At 62.2% G+C, this 10,508-nt stretch overlaps 1 protein-coding gene across 5 annotated transcripts; it reads left to right on the forward strand.

Annotated features, from left to right (window-relative positions):
• Positions 1 to 1,062: 1,062 nt before the first annotated feature.
• On the forward strand, positions 1,063 to 9,732 carry TNIP1 (TNFAIP3 interacting protein 1). Of its 5 annotated transcripts, none has more exons than XM_019473875.1 (17): positions 1,063 to 1,234; positions 2,254 to 2,376; positions 2,686 to 2,768; positions 2,997 to 3,065; positions 5,153 to 5,344; positions 5,538 to 5,632; positions 5,712 to 5,793; positions 6,022 to 6,114; positions 6,362 to 6,427; positions 6,589 to 6,724; positions 6,807 to 6,931; positions 7,181 to 7,303; positions 7,616 to 7,741; positions 8,061 to 8,141; positions 8,301 to 8,495; positions 8,750 to 8,840; positions 9,212 to 9,732. In XM_019473875.1, the coding sequence occupies exons 1-17, from the start codon at positions 1,093 to 1,095 to the stop codon at positions 9,274 to 9,276; spliced, it is 1,887 nt and encodes a 628-aa protein (XP_019329420.1). In that variant the 5' UTR covers positions 1,063 to 1,092; the 3' UTR covers positions 9,277 to 9,732. The 5 variants fall into 5 exon arrangements, with proteins under 5 accessions (XP_019329420.1, XP_009284102.1, XP_009284100.1 ...); XM_009285827.2 differs by having other exon boundaries at positions 6,589 to 6,720; positions 6,803 to 6,931; positions 9,207 to 9,732; XM_009285825.2 differs by having other exon boundaries at positions 6,589 to 6,720; positions 6,803 to 6,931.
• Positions 9,733 to 10,508: the final 776 nt, after the last annotated feature.

Here is a 10,508-nt window from a genome sequence, read left to right on the forward strand (position 1 = left end):
AAATGGTCCCCCCTTGGCTCCCTCCTGCTCACGAGCGCCCAGCTGCCTTGGCTGGGTGGAAGAGTGCTTGGGCGTGCCCACGGGTGCCTCCCGTGGTGCCCCCCGGCAGCTGGCACTGCAGAGAGCGCCCCAGCTCAGGCTGGCATCACCCCCAGGGCTGTCTCAGCTGCCATGCTGCCCAGCTTTGTAGCGAGCTGGTGGGGCGGGGGGTGGTATTTTTCATAAGTTGGGCCATAATTCACAGCAGCTGCTTTATCACCCCCAGGAGATGGGTGAGAGCTGGGGCTGGGATGCTGCCCGGCCATCCCCAGGCCAGACCTCAGCAGGAGGGAGGCCATGGGCCACCCACGAATGCAAGGAATTAAAAAAGCAAATAGCACGCTGCGAGCGGGTGTTTCTTCTCCTCGTACTTTGCTCCCAGCCTGGCGCATGCCTGGCTGTTCCCTGTGTCCCGATTCGGGAAGCCATGCCGTTGGCAGCCAGTTTCTCTGGCTGAGCCGGAGGGCAGAGCGGGTCCCTGCCTGGCTGCTGGGGCTTGTCTACCCCGCCCTGGTGCTGTCCGTACAGTGCATTGGCTGTGGGTTAAGGCTTTTGCAGCTGCAGACACTGCCCCTCCCCAAACAGCCCCCTGCAACCCTTTCTGCCCCCCAAAAATATCTTGCGGTGAGCGGGGTGCTTCGGTGACGGTGCCCGGGTCCGCGTTGGTGTGGGTGGATGCTCCTGGACTGGGGTCTCCATCCCCACTGGGATGCAGGGGCAAGCGGCTGCAACCTCCTTGGGGATTCCCGCGCCCTGCAGGGGTGAGAACTGGCCTCGGGTGGGGGTGCTGGTGATGCCTCCTCGCGTGACACTTCTCATGGCCGTGAGTCACCCCGGCATGTTCACCCCAAGCAGGGCTGGAGGGGGAAGTGCCTTCACCTGGGACACTTCTCCAGCTGGCAAGCAGCGAGGCAGCCCTGCCTCTGTTGGTGTGGCACCCTGGACCCCTGCACGGTTGGGACCAGGGGACCGCGGCGCCATCCGGGGCCAGAGGAACGTGACGCTGTGCTCCGTTGCCTTGCAGGGATGCCCATCTGGGAGGTAGGCAACTGAATGGCGGGCATGGAAGGGAGAGGACCCTACCGCATCTATGACCCCGGCGGGGGGACAGAGGAGAATGGATCCACAGCCTTTGAGCGGCTGGTGGAGGAGAATACTCGGCTGAAGGAGAAGATGCAGGGGATCAAGTCTATCGGTAACTGCTGCGTGGCTGGAGGATGAGGTTTGCCTTTGGGGCAGCTCAGCCTGTGCCCACCGAGCCTGGGTGTTTCTTGCTCTATTTAGGAAGGGTGCTATAAGAAGCTGGGGGTCTTGGCACTGGGGCAGTAGTAAAGCTCTCCCTGTCCTGGGGGTTGAGCAGGATGTCTGGGCTTTTTCACACAGGGGTGCAGAGGGAGCAAGGCTTTTGCTGAACTCCTGGGGTGCTTTACAGTGGGATAAATGGCTGAAAAAAGGCAAGTGATGGAGCAAGGTCAGCTTCCTGGAGTCCTGCAGTGGCAGGTCGCAGGTGCCAGGATCTGTTCTGCCTTTGATGAAAGCCCTCACCTCCCACAAACCCTGTTGGGTCAGGGGCTTTTCCCGGGTGCTGCTCAAAGACCCTGGCTTTTGATGCTCCCCACGGTGGCAGGGATGTGCTGGCATTGAAATGCCCCAGCTGAGTCGCACCACCCCCTTTGTCCTCCTTGGCTGCCTTCCCCCACCCACCCCTGGTTTTGTTTTCGGTCTCGTGACCCAGCTTCCACTTTCGAGTCCCGCTTCTGCAGCCGAATTTCCACCTGCCTCGTGATTCCTGTCGTATCACCGTGCCCCTACCTGGGACCGGGACCTACTGATGTGGGAGCAGCTGCCCGGGGTGGGGAGAGGATTGCATTGCTGGTGCCAGACCTCAAAGCGAGCAGGCTGGACCCCTAGGTCCACCACCTAAGCTGAAATTTGGCTCTTCTGGGAAGCGAAGGAGACCTCTGAGAGATGCGGTGCTGCCCTGCTGCCTCCCGTAACCAGTCCCCTGTGTGTCAGCATGGGGGACTGTGCAGCCAGTGTGCCACTGGTATAGCTTTGCCGTTGGATTTGGCCAAGAAAAGTTCTTTCTGGATGAAGAAGGACCACGCTGGGCACTTCTCCACCCAAGCAGGGGACTTGGTGTTGGTGGATGGGGCTGCCACAGGGCAGGCACTTGGGGAAGGAGGGTGAGCATCCTTCTGTTGCCCACAACAGGAGAGCTGCTGGAGGAGTCTCAGGTGGAGGCATCCAAGCTGCGGCAGAAGGCGGAGGACCTTGTGAAGGACAACAAAATGCTGATGGCATCATCTTCCTTGGAGGACCTGGTGGAAACCGGAGGTAGGAGACACGAGGCTCGCTGGGGAGGGATAACCTGATGGCTCAGGATCCTGAGCTCGGGAAGGGAGAGGGTGTGAAGGAGTCTTTCGTGAAGGTTTCTTGCAGCCCTGTCATCTCTGGAGTGTATCAAACCACTGCCGTCCTCCCTTCTCCTGGAGGGAGGTTTCTGTCCCGTCCCCATAGCTGGGGTTGAAACCACCCATCGGTGCCCAACCTCGCGGGGTGTCTGCTCTCTGCATCCCCGTGCCAGGTGGGGAGAGGCCCTGTTCTCCAAAAGGCTCATGGCTATGTCCTCTCCCCTTTCCACAGCCGTCGGCCCTGATCCCAGCTCCACACAGGCTGCCCCAGGTAGCGCCCAGCCAGACACGGAAGCACGGAAATCTCCTCCAAGTGTGAGTCCGGTGAATGCGAGAGCTGATGCTGGCATGGCTGGAGGGAGAGACTCTCCATCTAGTTAAAGCAAAAGGAGGCAGCCTTTAGCCTCTAGAAACGGGGATAAATCTGAAAGGGAGGGGTCAGCTTCCTTGCTGTGCTCCTCCCGGCGGTCCCCGCCTCTGTGCAGTGGACATCCTGGGTTGCCGTTCTCTGGGGAGACCTGACCTGGCTGCCTCCCCTTGCAGGGATCCTCCTCGGAGTTCGAGATTGTCACTGTTGAAGCACAGGGGTTTCCCCAGGAGAGCGGGAGAGCGGTGAGTGGCCCTGGTGCCTGCAGGATTTGGTGGAGAGTCGAGCCCGTTGGTGCGGTGGTGGTACCAGGGGCATGGGAGGGTGTGGAGACAGGCAGCAGTGTGCCCTAGTGGCGTAGCTGCCGGCAGGCACAGGCAGGGCTGGGGGACCCGTGTCAAGGCGGCCCTTGGGCAAACCGCAGAGGAGGGATAAACTGCACCTGGGCGTTCCCAGGGGAGCAGAGCCAGCCCCACGTACAGCCCCCAGGACAGTGCTCGTGCTGCAGTGCCCAGCCTCCGCCGCCAATGAAGGTGAGGGGACCTGGCCGGTCTGCAGGCAGGAGGGAACCACACAGCCCCATGGCTGGTCCTCCCTGTGTCTCTCTGGGGCCGGAGGGCTCGGGAGTGATGGCACGTGTGCCCCAGCATGTACTGCTCCTCTCGCCTGGCCAGGGCAGGGAGAGGGGACAATGTGCAGGCTGCCCTCCAAGGGCAAGGGCTCCCGAGTACAAGTGGCCTGGCCAGGCTGTCTGGGCAACGGGGCCAGCAAAGCAGCCCCAGCCAAACTGGGACAACAGTGTTTCCAGATGCCACGTGACAGACAGGAAGGGCTGTGATGACCCGAGGAGCTGTCAGCGATGCTCTGACACTCACCTCCTGATGCCCACACTGGGTGGGAGGACCAGGTCTCCAAGCCCTGTCATTGCTGACAGGGTCTGCCCCAGCCGAGGCACCTCCGTGTGCTCTGTTTGCTGCCACCCGAATGTCCCCCTGGCTGGCGCTGCCCTGTCCTGTCCTGGTCTGGCTTTTTGTGTGTGCTGGAAGGGAGGGAAGGAGGGATGGGGAGCCCAAGGGGAACGAACATCAGCTTCTACCGCATGGTGCCAGTATGGGGACATGCGCTTGTTGCACATCCCTGTTTGCATTGGCTAGAGAGGCTCCAGGAGGGGTTGAGTCTCATTGGACCCTCCTGGGGTGCAGCCATGGGGTGACGGAGAATGGGGTGGCATCTGCTTGGCGATCGGCCGCCAGCGCCTGAGCCAAGTGCTAGTCCCATGCTCGTACCCAGGCTCTCCCAGGTGCTCCAGCTTGGCTCAGGTCCTCATTGCCTCCCCTTGCCAGCCAGCGCTGGTGGGAGGAGCTGGCCGTGCCCAGCACACACCCTCCCATGGCAGTTTTGGGGCTGTAAACCCTGGGGCCAGGGAGCCAGGGACACACTGGGCTCCTGGCCCCATGCGGTGCTGCCCAGGGCATTCCCATGAGTGGCAGGCTGAGTCAGTGGGGCTGGGAGCAGAGCAGGCGAAGGTGTGCCAGCACATCCCCACCTCCTCCCCATCAGTGCCGCGTGCGCTGGGCTGGGCTCTGTTGTGCCGGCAGTGTCTCCTAGGCAATGGAGGAGTTAACCAGCCACACCAGGGGAGGACGAGCCTGTTGGGGACACCCCTCCTGCGTGGGTGGGGGTACGCCCTGACACTGGTGGGTGCGCCCTGACCTGGGCTCTCCTGGCCACCGTTTAAATCCCATGCATCACCCTCTTGGCTGCCGCCTGCCAAAGAGCCCGGGTTCCCGGCGCCTGGCATGCCACTGCAGCAGGGGAGCCGCAGAGGGAGGACAGGAGGAAGGAGAAGATGGGGACTGGGGTAAGACCACCCCTCACATGGCAAACCTCAGCACCCGGCACAGACCGGGGGTGTATGTGGAAAGGACAGTCTCAGGAGCTGGGATTTCTAGTCTTGGTGCTGATGGGGAGAGCTCAGGGGAAGAAGGGACCAGGGGTAGAGATGCCTCCATTGCTGTCGGCAAGCCGGGAGCGTGGTCGGCACAGACTGCTGAGGGGCACGGGGAATCAATCGGCTGGGAGAGCTGCTGCCGTAATGTCCCTCTCCACCCGGGGACTTGGTATCCCATGTCCAGTGGCTGGGAATCAAACCTTTACAAAGCTGACACAATTTTTCAGTGTACCGAGCGAGGGCTATTGCAGAGTGTCTCGGTGCTGGCCTAGCTTCCCGCCACAGCCCTGGATGGGAGACAAAGCTGACTTGCCCCAAGAGGGAACTTTGCAATGCTCCTTGGACCGATCTGACTGTGCTTCATCCCCTCCCCATCCCCAGGACTTGGAGCAGCTGCCGAACGAGGATGCCAACCTGCTGCCCCAGCTGCAGCAGCTGGAGAGCACACTGAGCGGCTGTGCCAAGGAGGCCAGCAAGGACCAGGTCTTCGTGCGCATGGGCTACATGGCCTCTGAGCTCAAGCGCCTGGCCTCTAAGGTGCACAAGAACGAGCAGAGAACTTCGTTCCTGCAGGTGAGTGAGGGCTGACCAGGCTCTTCATGGGCATTTCCCCCCTTTTTTTTTCCTTTTTTTTTTCCACCAAGCCCCTCCTGTCCACCCCGAGGTAGACACCCACCTGCATGCCAGGGCTTGGTGGGAGGTGGGTGGCCAGGCAGGCTCCTGGGGCTGGCCAGCGGTCCTCACGCTGCCGGCGTTCGTCCCCCAGACGCTGTGTGAGACGCTGCACAGTGAGAACAAGGAGCTGCGAACCAAGCTGGAACGGGACCTGGAGCAGAGAAACCAGGCACTGGAGAAGCTCAGGTGAGGGTGGGTGGGTAGAGAGGGGGACGGAGCTGCCCTGGGTACTTCTTCACGCTGACCCGGCCCTCCCTGGCTGCAGGTGCGAGAACCAGGAGCTCCGGAGGATGGTGACACTGAGCAGCCAGGACAGTGGGAAGAGGGAAGCTGCCGAGCAGCAGCAGGTGAGGGAGCAGCATCACCCTCGGAGAGGGCTGGGAAGGAGGCGGGGAACCCACTGACACATCAGCAAATGTGGCCTCATTTTAATCGGGTCCCCAGTATGACCAACAGGACTTCTCAGGGTCTTGAGGGGATGGGGGAGGCCATGGGAGGGGAACCGGCTCGTGTTTAGCCGGCCTCAGGCACAGCCTCTGCAAAAGCCCTGAGGGGTCCCCCCCGTGCGCGTCCAGCAGAGCGGGGCCGTGGTGGAGAAGGCGCCAGGCAGAGGAGAGCTGGAGGCCAAGGAGAAGAAGGTGAAGATCCTGGAGCACCAGCGCAGGGAGGTGAGGATGGGGCTGGGAAGGAGGCACTGCCAGGAGCAGGGTGGGAGCAGACAGTGGGGGCGCGTGGCTGAGATGGCACAGGGAGACTGGGGCAAGGCTGCAGAGCCGCAGGGAAGCACTGCTGGAGCTGGGATCTCTATCCAGCTGGTCCCCGAGGTGCTTTCACGATGGGAGGCTGCTGGGGACTGCCATGGCTGGCTTGGGGCAGGGGTTGGGCTCCTGTTCAGCTCTCCCTCTCTCCCTGCAGCTGCTGGAGGTGAATAAGCAATGGGATCAGCACTTCCGAGCCACAAAGCAGAAGTATGAGCAGAAGGTGAGGTTGGGTGCTCAGGGGGCACGTCTCTGCTCGCTGCCAGCTGGGAGACTTGGAGGAGACTGGCTGTGTGGGAGGGTTTTCAGGCTGCCTGTGCCACCTCCTTTCCTCCCACCATGGGTCCCTCCGGGCAGGCCAACGTCCCCACTCCCTCCCGGCAGGTCACGGACTTGCACCAGGAGCTGGCTGAAGCCCGCAGGGCACTGACCGAGCTGGAGTCAGAGCGGGAGCAAAAGCAACGGGATTTCGACCGCAAGCTGCTCCTGGCCAAGTCCCGGATTGAAACAGAGGAGGTGAGTCTCTTGGGAAGGGCAGCGGGGAGCTGCTGGCCCCATCGCCCTGCCTGGGCTGATCTCCATCCCCTGGGTCCCGCAGGCAGAGAAGGAGAGGCTGGCCATGGAGCTGAGAGACCTGCAGCAGAGGATGCGGTTCCTGCAGGAACAGCTGGCTCCGGTCACCAGGCAGCGGGAGTACCAGGAGAAGGAGATCCAGAGGCTGAACAAGGTGGGGGCCAGGGCACAACCCCTCCTCCTGCCTAGCTCCTTGTCCAGGCAGGAGCTTGTGTCAGACGATGCCCACTACATCTCCTTAGGCTCCCAGGAAAGGGGGATGGGGGGGTCTGTAGTCCCTCTTGCTCTTGCCCAGTTATATCTGCTTCCCACGCTGGGCGTGTGCCCATGGCCCTCTGGAGATGTCATGGGCACAGCACCTTGCTCTGACCCCCCCCTCCCTGCTGCTCCTCTTCCTCTCCAGGCGCTAGAGGAGGCCCTGAACGTCCAGGCCTCCCCGCCACCCATCTTTGCCAGCACCATGGAGCCAGCGGGGAAGGTGCCACAGCAGGAGCTGCTGACCCAGAACGAGCTCCTCAAGCAGCAGGTAGGGCAGGACACAGAGCTGCTGGAGGCAGGGAGGGAGCTATGTGCCCTGGACCTCCCTGGCAAAGAGCCTGCTGCGGCTGGGAGCAGCCCAGCAGTCCTAGCGGGTATCTGTGCCACGGTGGTGGGGACCGAACTCAGCATGCTCCACGCCTTCAGCTGGAGGGACCACAGCCATGGGCCACCATGCCAACCCACATGCCTGGGGCTTGGCATAGCTGGTGTGGTCAGAGATGGCAACGCAGTGACAGGAGGTGCTTGGGGGAGCTGTCCACCCTTGGCCAGGTACACCCACACCCCTCCCTCCTGCCAGGTGAAAATTTTCGAGGAGGACTTCCAGCGGGAGCGGAGTGACAGGGAGAGGATGAATGAGGAGAAGGAAGAGCTGAAGCAGCAGCTGGAGAAGCTGCAGAAGCAGCTGGTCCTCTCCAACAACCAGGTGAGCAGCGCTGGGTGTCACCAGCAGGACCCTGGGAGCCCCATGTCCCCTCTGTGTGTGACAGAGGTGTGCTCATCCCCAGCATCACAGCCCCCATACCCATCATGGAGCAGGGGCTGAGCGGAGACAGAAGGGCTGGAGCGGTGGTTTTGCTGCTGCTTGTCCCTGCCAGAGCATCTCCTTTCACTCGTCTCTTCCTCTTGCCCCTCTCCTGGGGGATCAGCGCAGGCATTCCCACAGGGCATGGCAGCATCCACTGCCCCATAGACACGGGGGGGGTAGCAGGGTGGGCTCTGCACTAACCCCCCCTTGCTCCCAGCTGCGAGCCTCCAAGGACGACTGCCAGCGGGAGAAGGAAGAGAAGGAGAAGCTGAAGAAGCTGCTGAAACAGCACAAACAGGTGGGGGCGGGGGAAAAACCCCTTCCCGGATGGAGGGGCTGGGGGCTGTGGGCCTGGCCCTCGTCTCCTGTTGGAGGGGGCAGCTCTGAGCTGGGCAATGGGTGGTGGCGGCGGGCTGCCCTCAGGGCTCTCCCCAGCATCTCCCCCGGCTCCTTGCAGGCTTCGGGAGAGAGGCTGCACCCTGAGCCACTGCCAGGGCCACTGGGCCCTGCCTGCCCCATGTACCAGTACCAGTACAGTTCCCCCGTGGCTCACCCCATGTACCACGGCTTCGACGAGTGGCAGCAGAGCCGATACCCACCAGCAATGCCAGGCGAGCACACGCCAGGACAAAACTTTCACCATTTTCCCCCGGTGAGTGTCTACCCCTGCCGGCACGAGGGGAAGCAGAGGGTCCCATGCGAGTGGGTCTGGGGCTTGCTGCCAAGCAAGCGGCTCTTCCAGGGCCACCGAGTCACCGAGCAGGGAGCTGAGCGCATGTCCTGTTGGCACGTGAACACTCAGCCCTCATCCTCCTCCTCCTCACACCCTGGCAATTGAATATGGAGAGCAGCCTTGTGATTCATATCTCTGATAATTCACTGTTTCTGTTCCATCTCCTCCTGCAGCCCGAGTACCCCTGGCGCCCGCCCTGCGCCATGGCTCGCAGCCAGAACGCTCAGGCAGTGGCCGGGGTGAAACCGGTCCCCAAGGACTTGGGTAAGGCTTGGACCCTCGGCGAGGAGAGTGCCACTGTCTTTTACCCCGAGACCCTGGGCAGTTGGCTGACCACTTGTGGGAGGGATGGGGGAACAGCTTGCCCAGGCAGTGGCCATTTCCCTTCAGCCCCCACCTCTGATCAGCCGAGGGGATGATTTTGCTGTGGGATTGGTCCCTGCTGCATCCCCTCCACCATCCCCCCAGCATCTGAAGGCAGGCGTGAGCCTGAGCCCCAGCAGCCTGCAGCGTTATGGCAATTGGTGCTCAGGGGATAATGACCATCCCATGGCTGGCATCCCTTCAGTGGGGCTTGTCTGGGTACGAAGAGCTGCGCTTACACCGTGCCACCCCTCTCTTGTGTCTCAGAACAGGCAGGTCCCCGATTGCCCTAACGCCAAGGACCGGCTGCGCTGCAATACTGGCAGAAGAGGAGTAGGGTGTGTGTGTGTGCCTGTGTGTATATATCTAGGAGCTTCCTCCGGCTGCCATCCCCATGCGTGGACATGCAGTGGACGTGGCCGCACCCGTGGCCTGGAGTGGCTCAGCAGTGCATCCCCTCGAGGAAAGTGTGAAGGAGGGACCGAAGGTGCCGTCATGGTGGTGGCCAACGCAGGGTCAGTCCCCTACGGCCATCCCCTTCCCCACGAGGCGTCAGGCCTGGCATCGCTGTAGACCCGAGCCAGGACTTCAGGGAAGAGGAGCTGGTGTTTCCCAGGAGCGTGCCAGGAGCTGCCCTGGTCCAGGGGCTTCGGTTCAGCCCCTGGAGGAGCGGGTGACGGCAGGGACTCTCCTGGCAGTGGGAGATCCCGTGCTCGCAGGCAGGTGCCTGCCGCAGCCACGGCCCGGGCTGAGGGTGGTTGGTGTCTTTGTATTTATTTAAGGACTGAAGCATAGCTGAGTCTCTCTAGTTTTATCCTGAAAGCTGCTTTCCCTAGGGGAGCCTCTGCACAGGACTGGGAGCGATGCCAGGGCTGCTGGTCCCCATGTGCTCGGTGTAGCCACGGGGCCAGAGCAAGGACAAGGGGAACCCAACCCCTGCATGGGTCTGTTGCCCCAAGTGCATGCCCCCCACCTCCCTCCGGGTGCTGGGCTCAGCCCCTTGCCCTCCCCTCTCCTGCCCCCTACCTCTGCCAGGGCAGGGAACCCCCCGCTCCCCCCTCTGCCTTTCCGTGCAGCAATGGCCTTGGGGCCAGCCTCAAATTGCACAGATCAAATCTTGCTCCTGGAAATCAAGTCTGGAGGGGGGAAAAAAAAAGAACAACCAACCCTCTTTCTGTAAGCATGGTTGTCACGTGCATCACAGCAGGAGCCACGGTGCCCCAGCATGCTCCTCATAGGGAGATGGTCCCCCCTCCCAGCCACTTTTGCCCCCCTGTGCTCTGCACCCCATCCTCTCCCCAAGTGCTGGCCTGTGATGATAAATCCATGTTTGCAGTTGACCTGAAAAAAAATTGAGTTTCTCCAGCTGGGAGCCATCCCTCCCTGCTGGTACCTCCAAGCTGGCCACTGTGCCCCCAACTCTTTCCCCCCGCCCCTGGCCAAGAAGCGGGGCTGTGTGTTTGCAGAGCCTTTATTTGGCGTTCCTGTGGCAGGGGGCGAGGGGCTGGCCATCCCCAGCCAGGAGAGGAGCACGTCTCTGTGCCGGGACCACAGGCAGCTTGATTGCAC

Source organism: Aptenodytes forsteri, unplaced genomic scaffold, assembly GCF_000699145.1.
Source record: "Aptenodytes forsteri isolate BGI_AS27 unplaced genomic scaffold, ASM69914v1 Scaffold54, whole genome shotgun sequence".
Taxonomy (NCBI): domain Eukaryota; kingdom Metazoa; phylum Chordata; class Aves; order Sphenisciformes; family Spheniscidae; genus Aptenodytes; species Aptenodytes forsteri.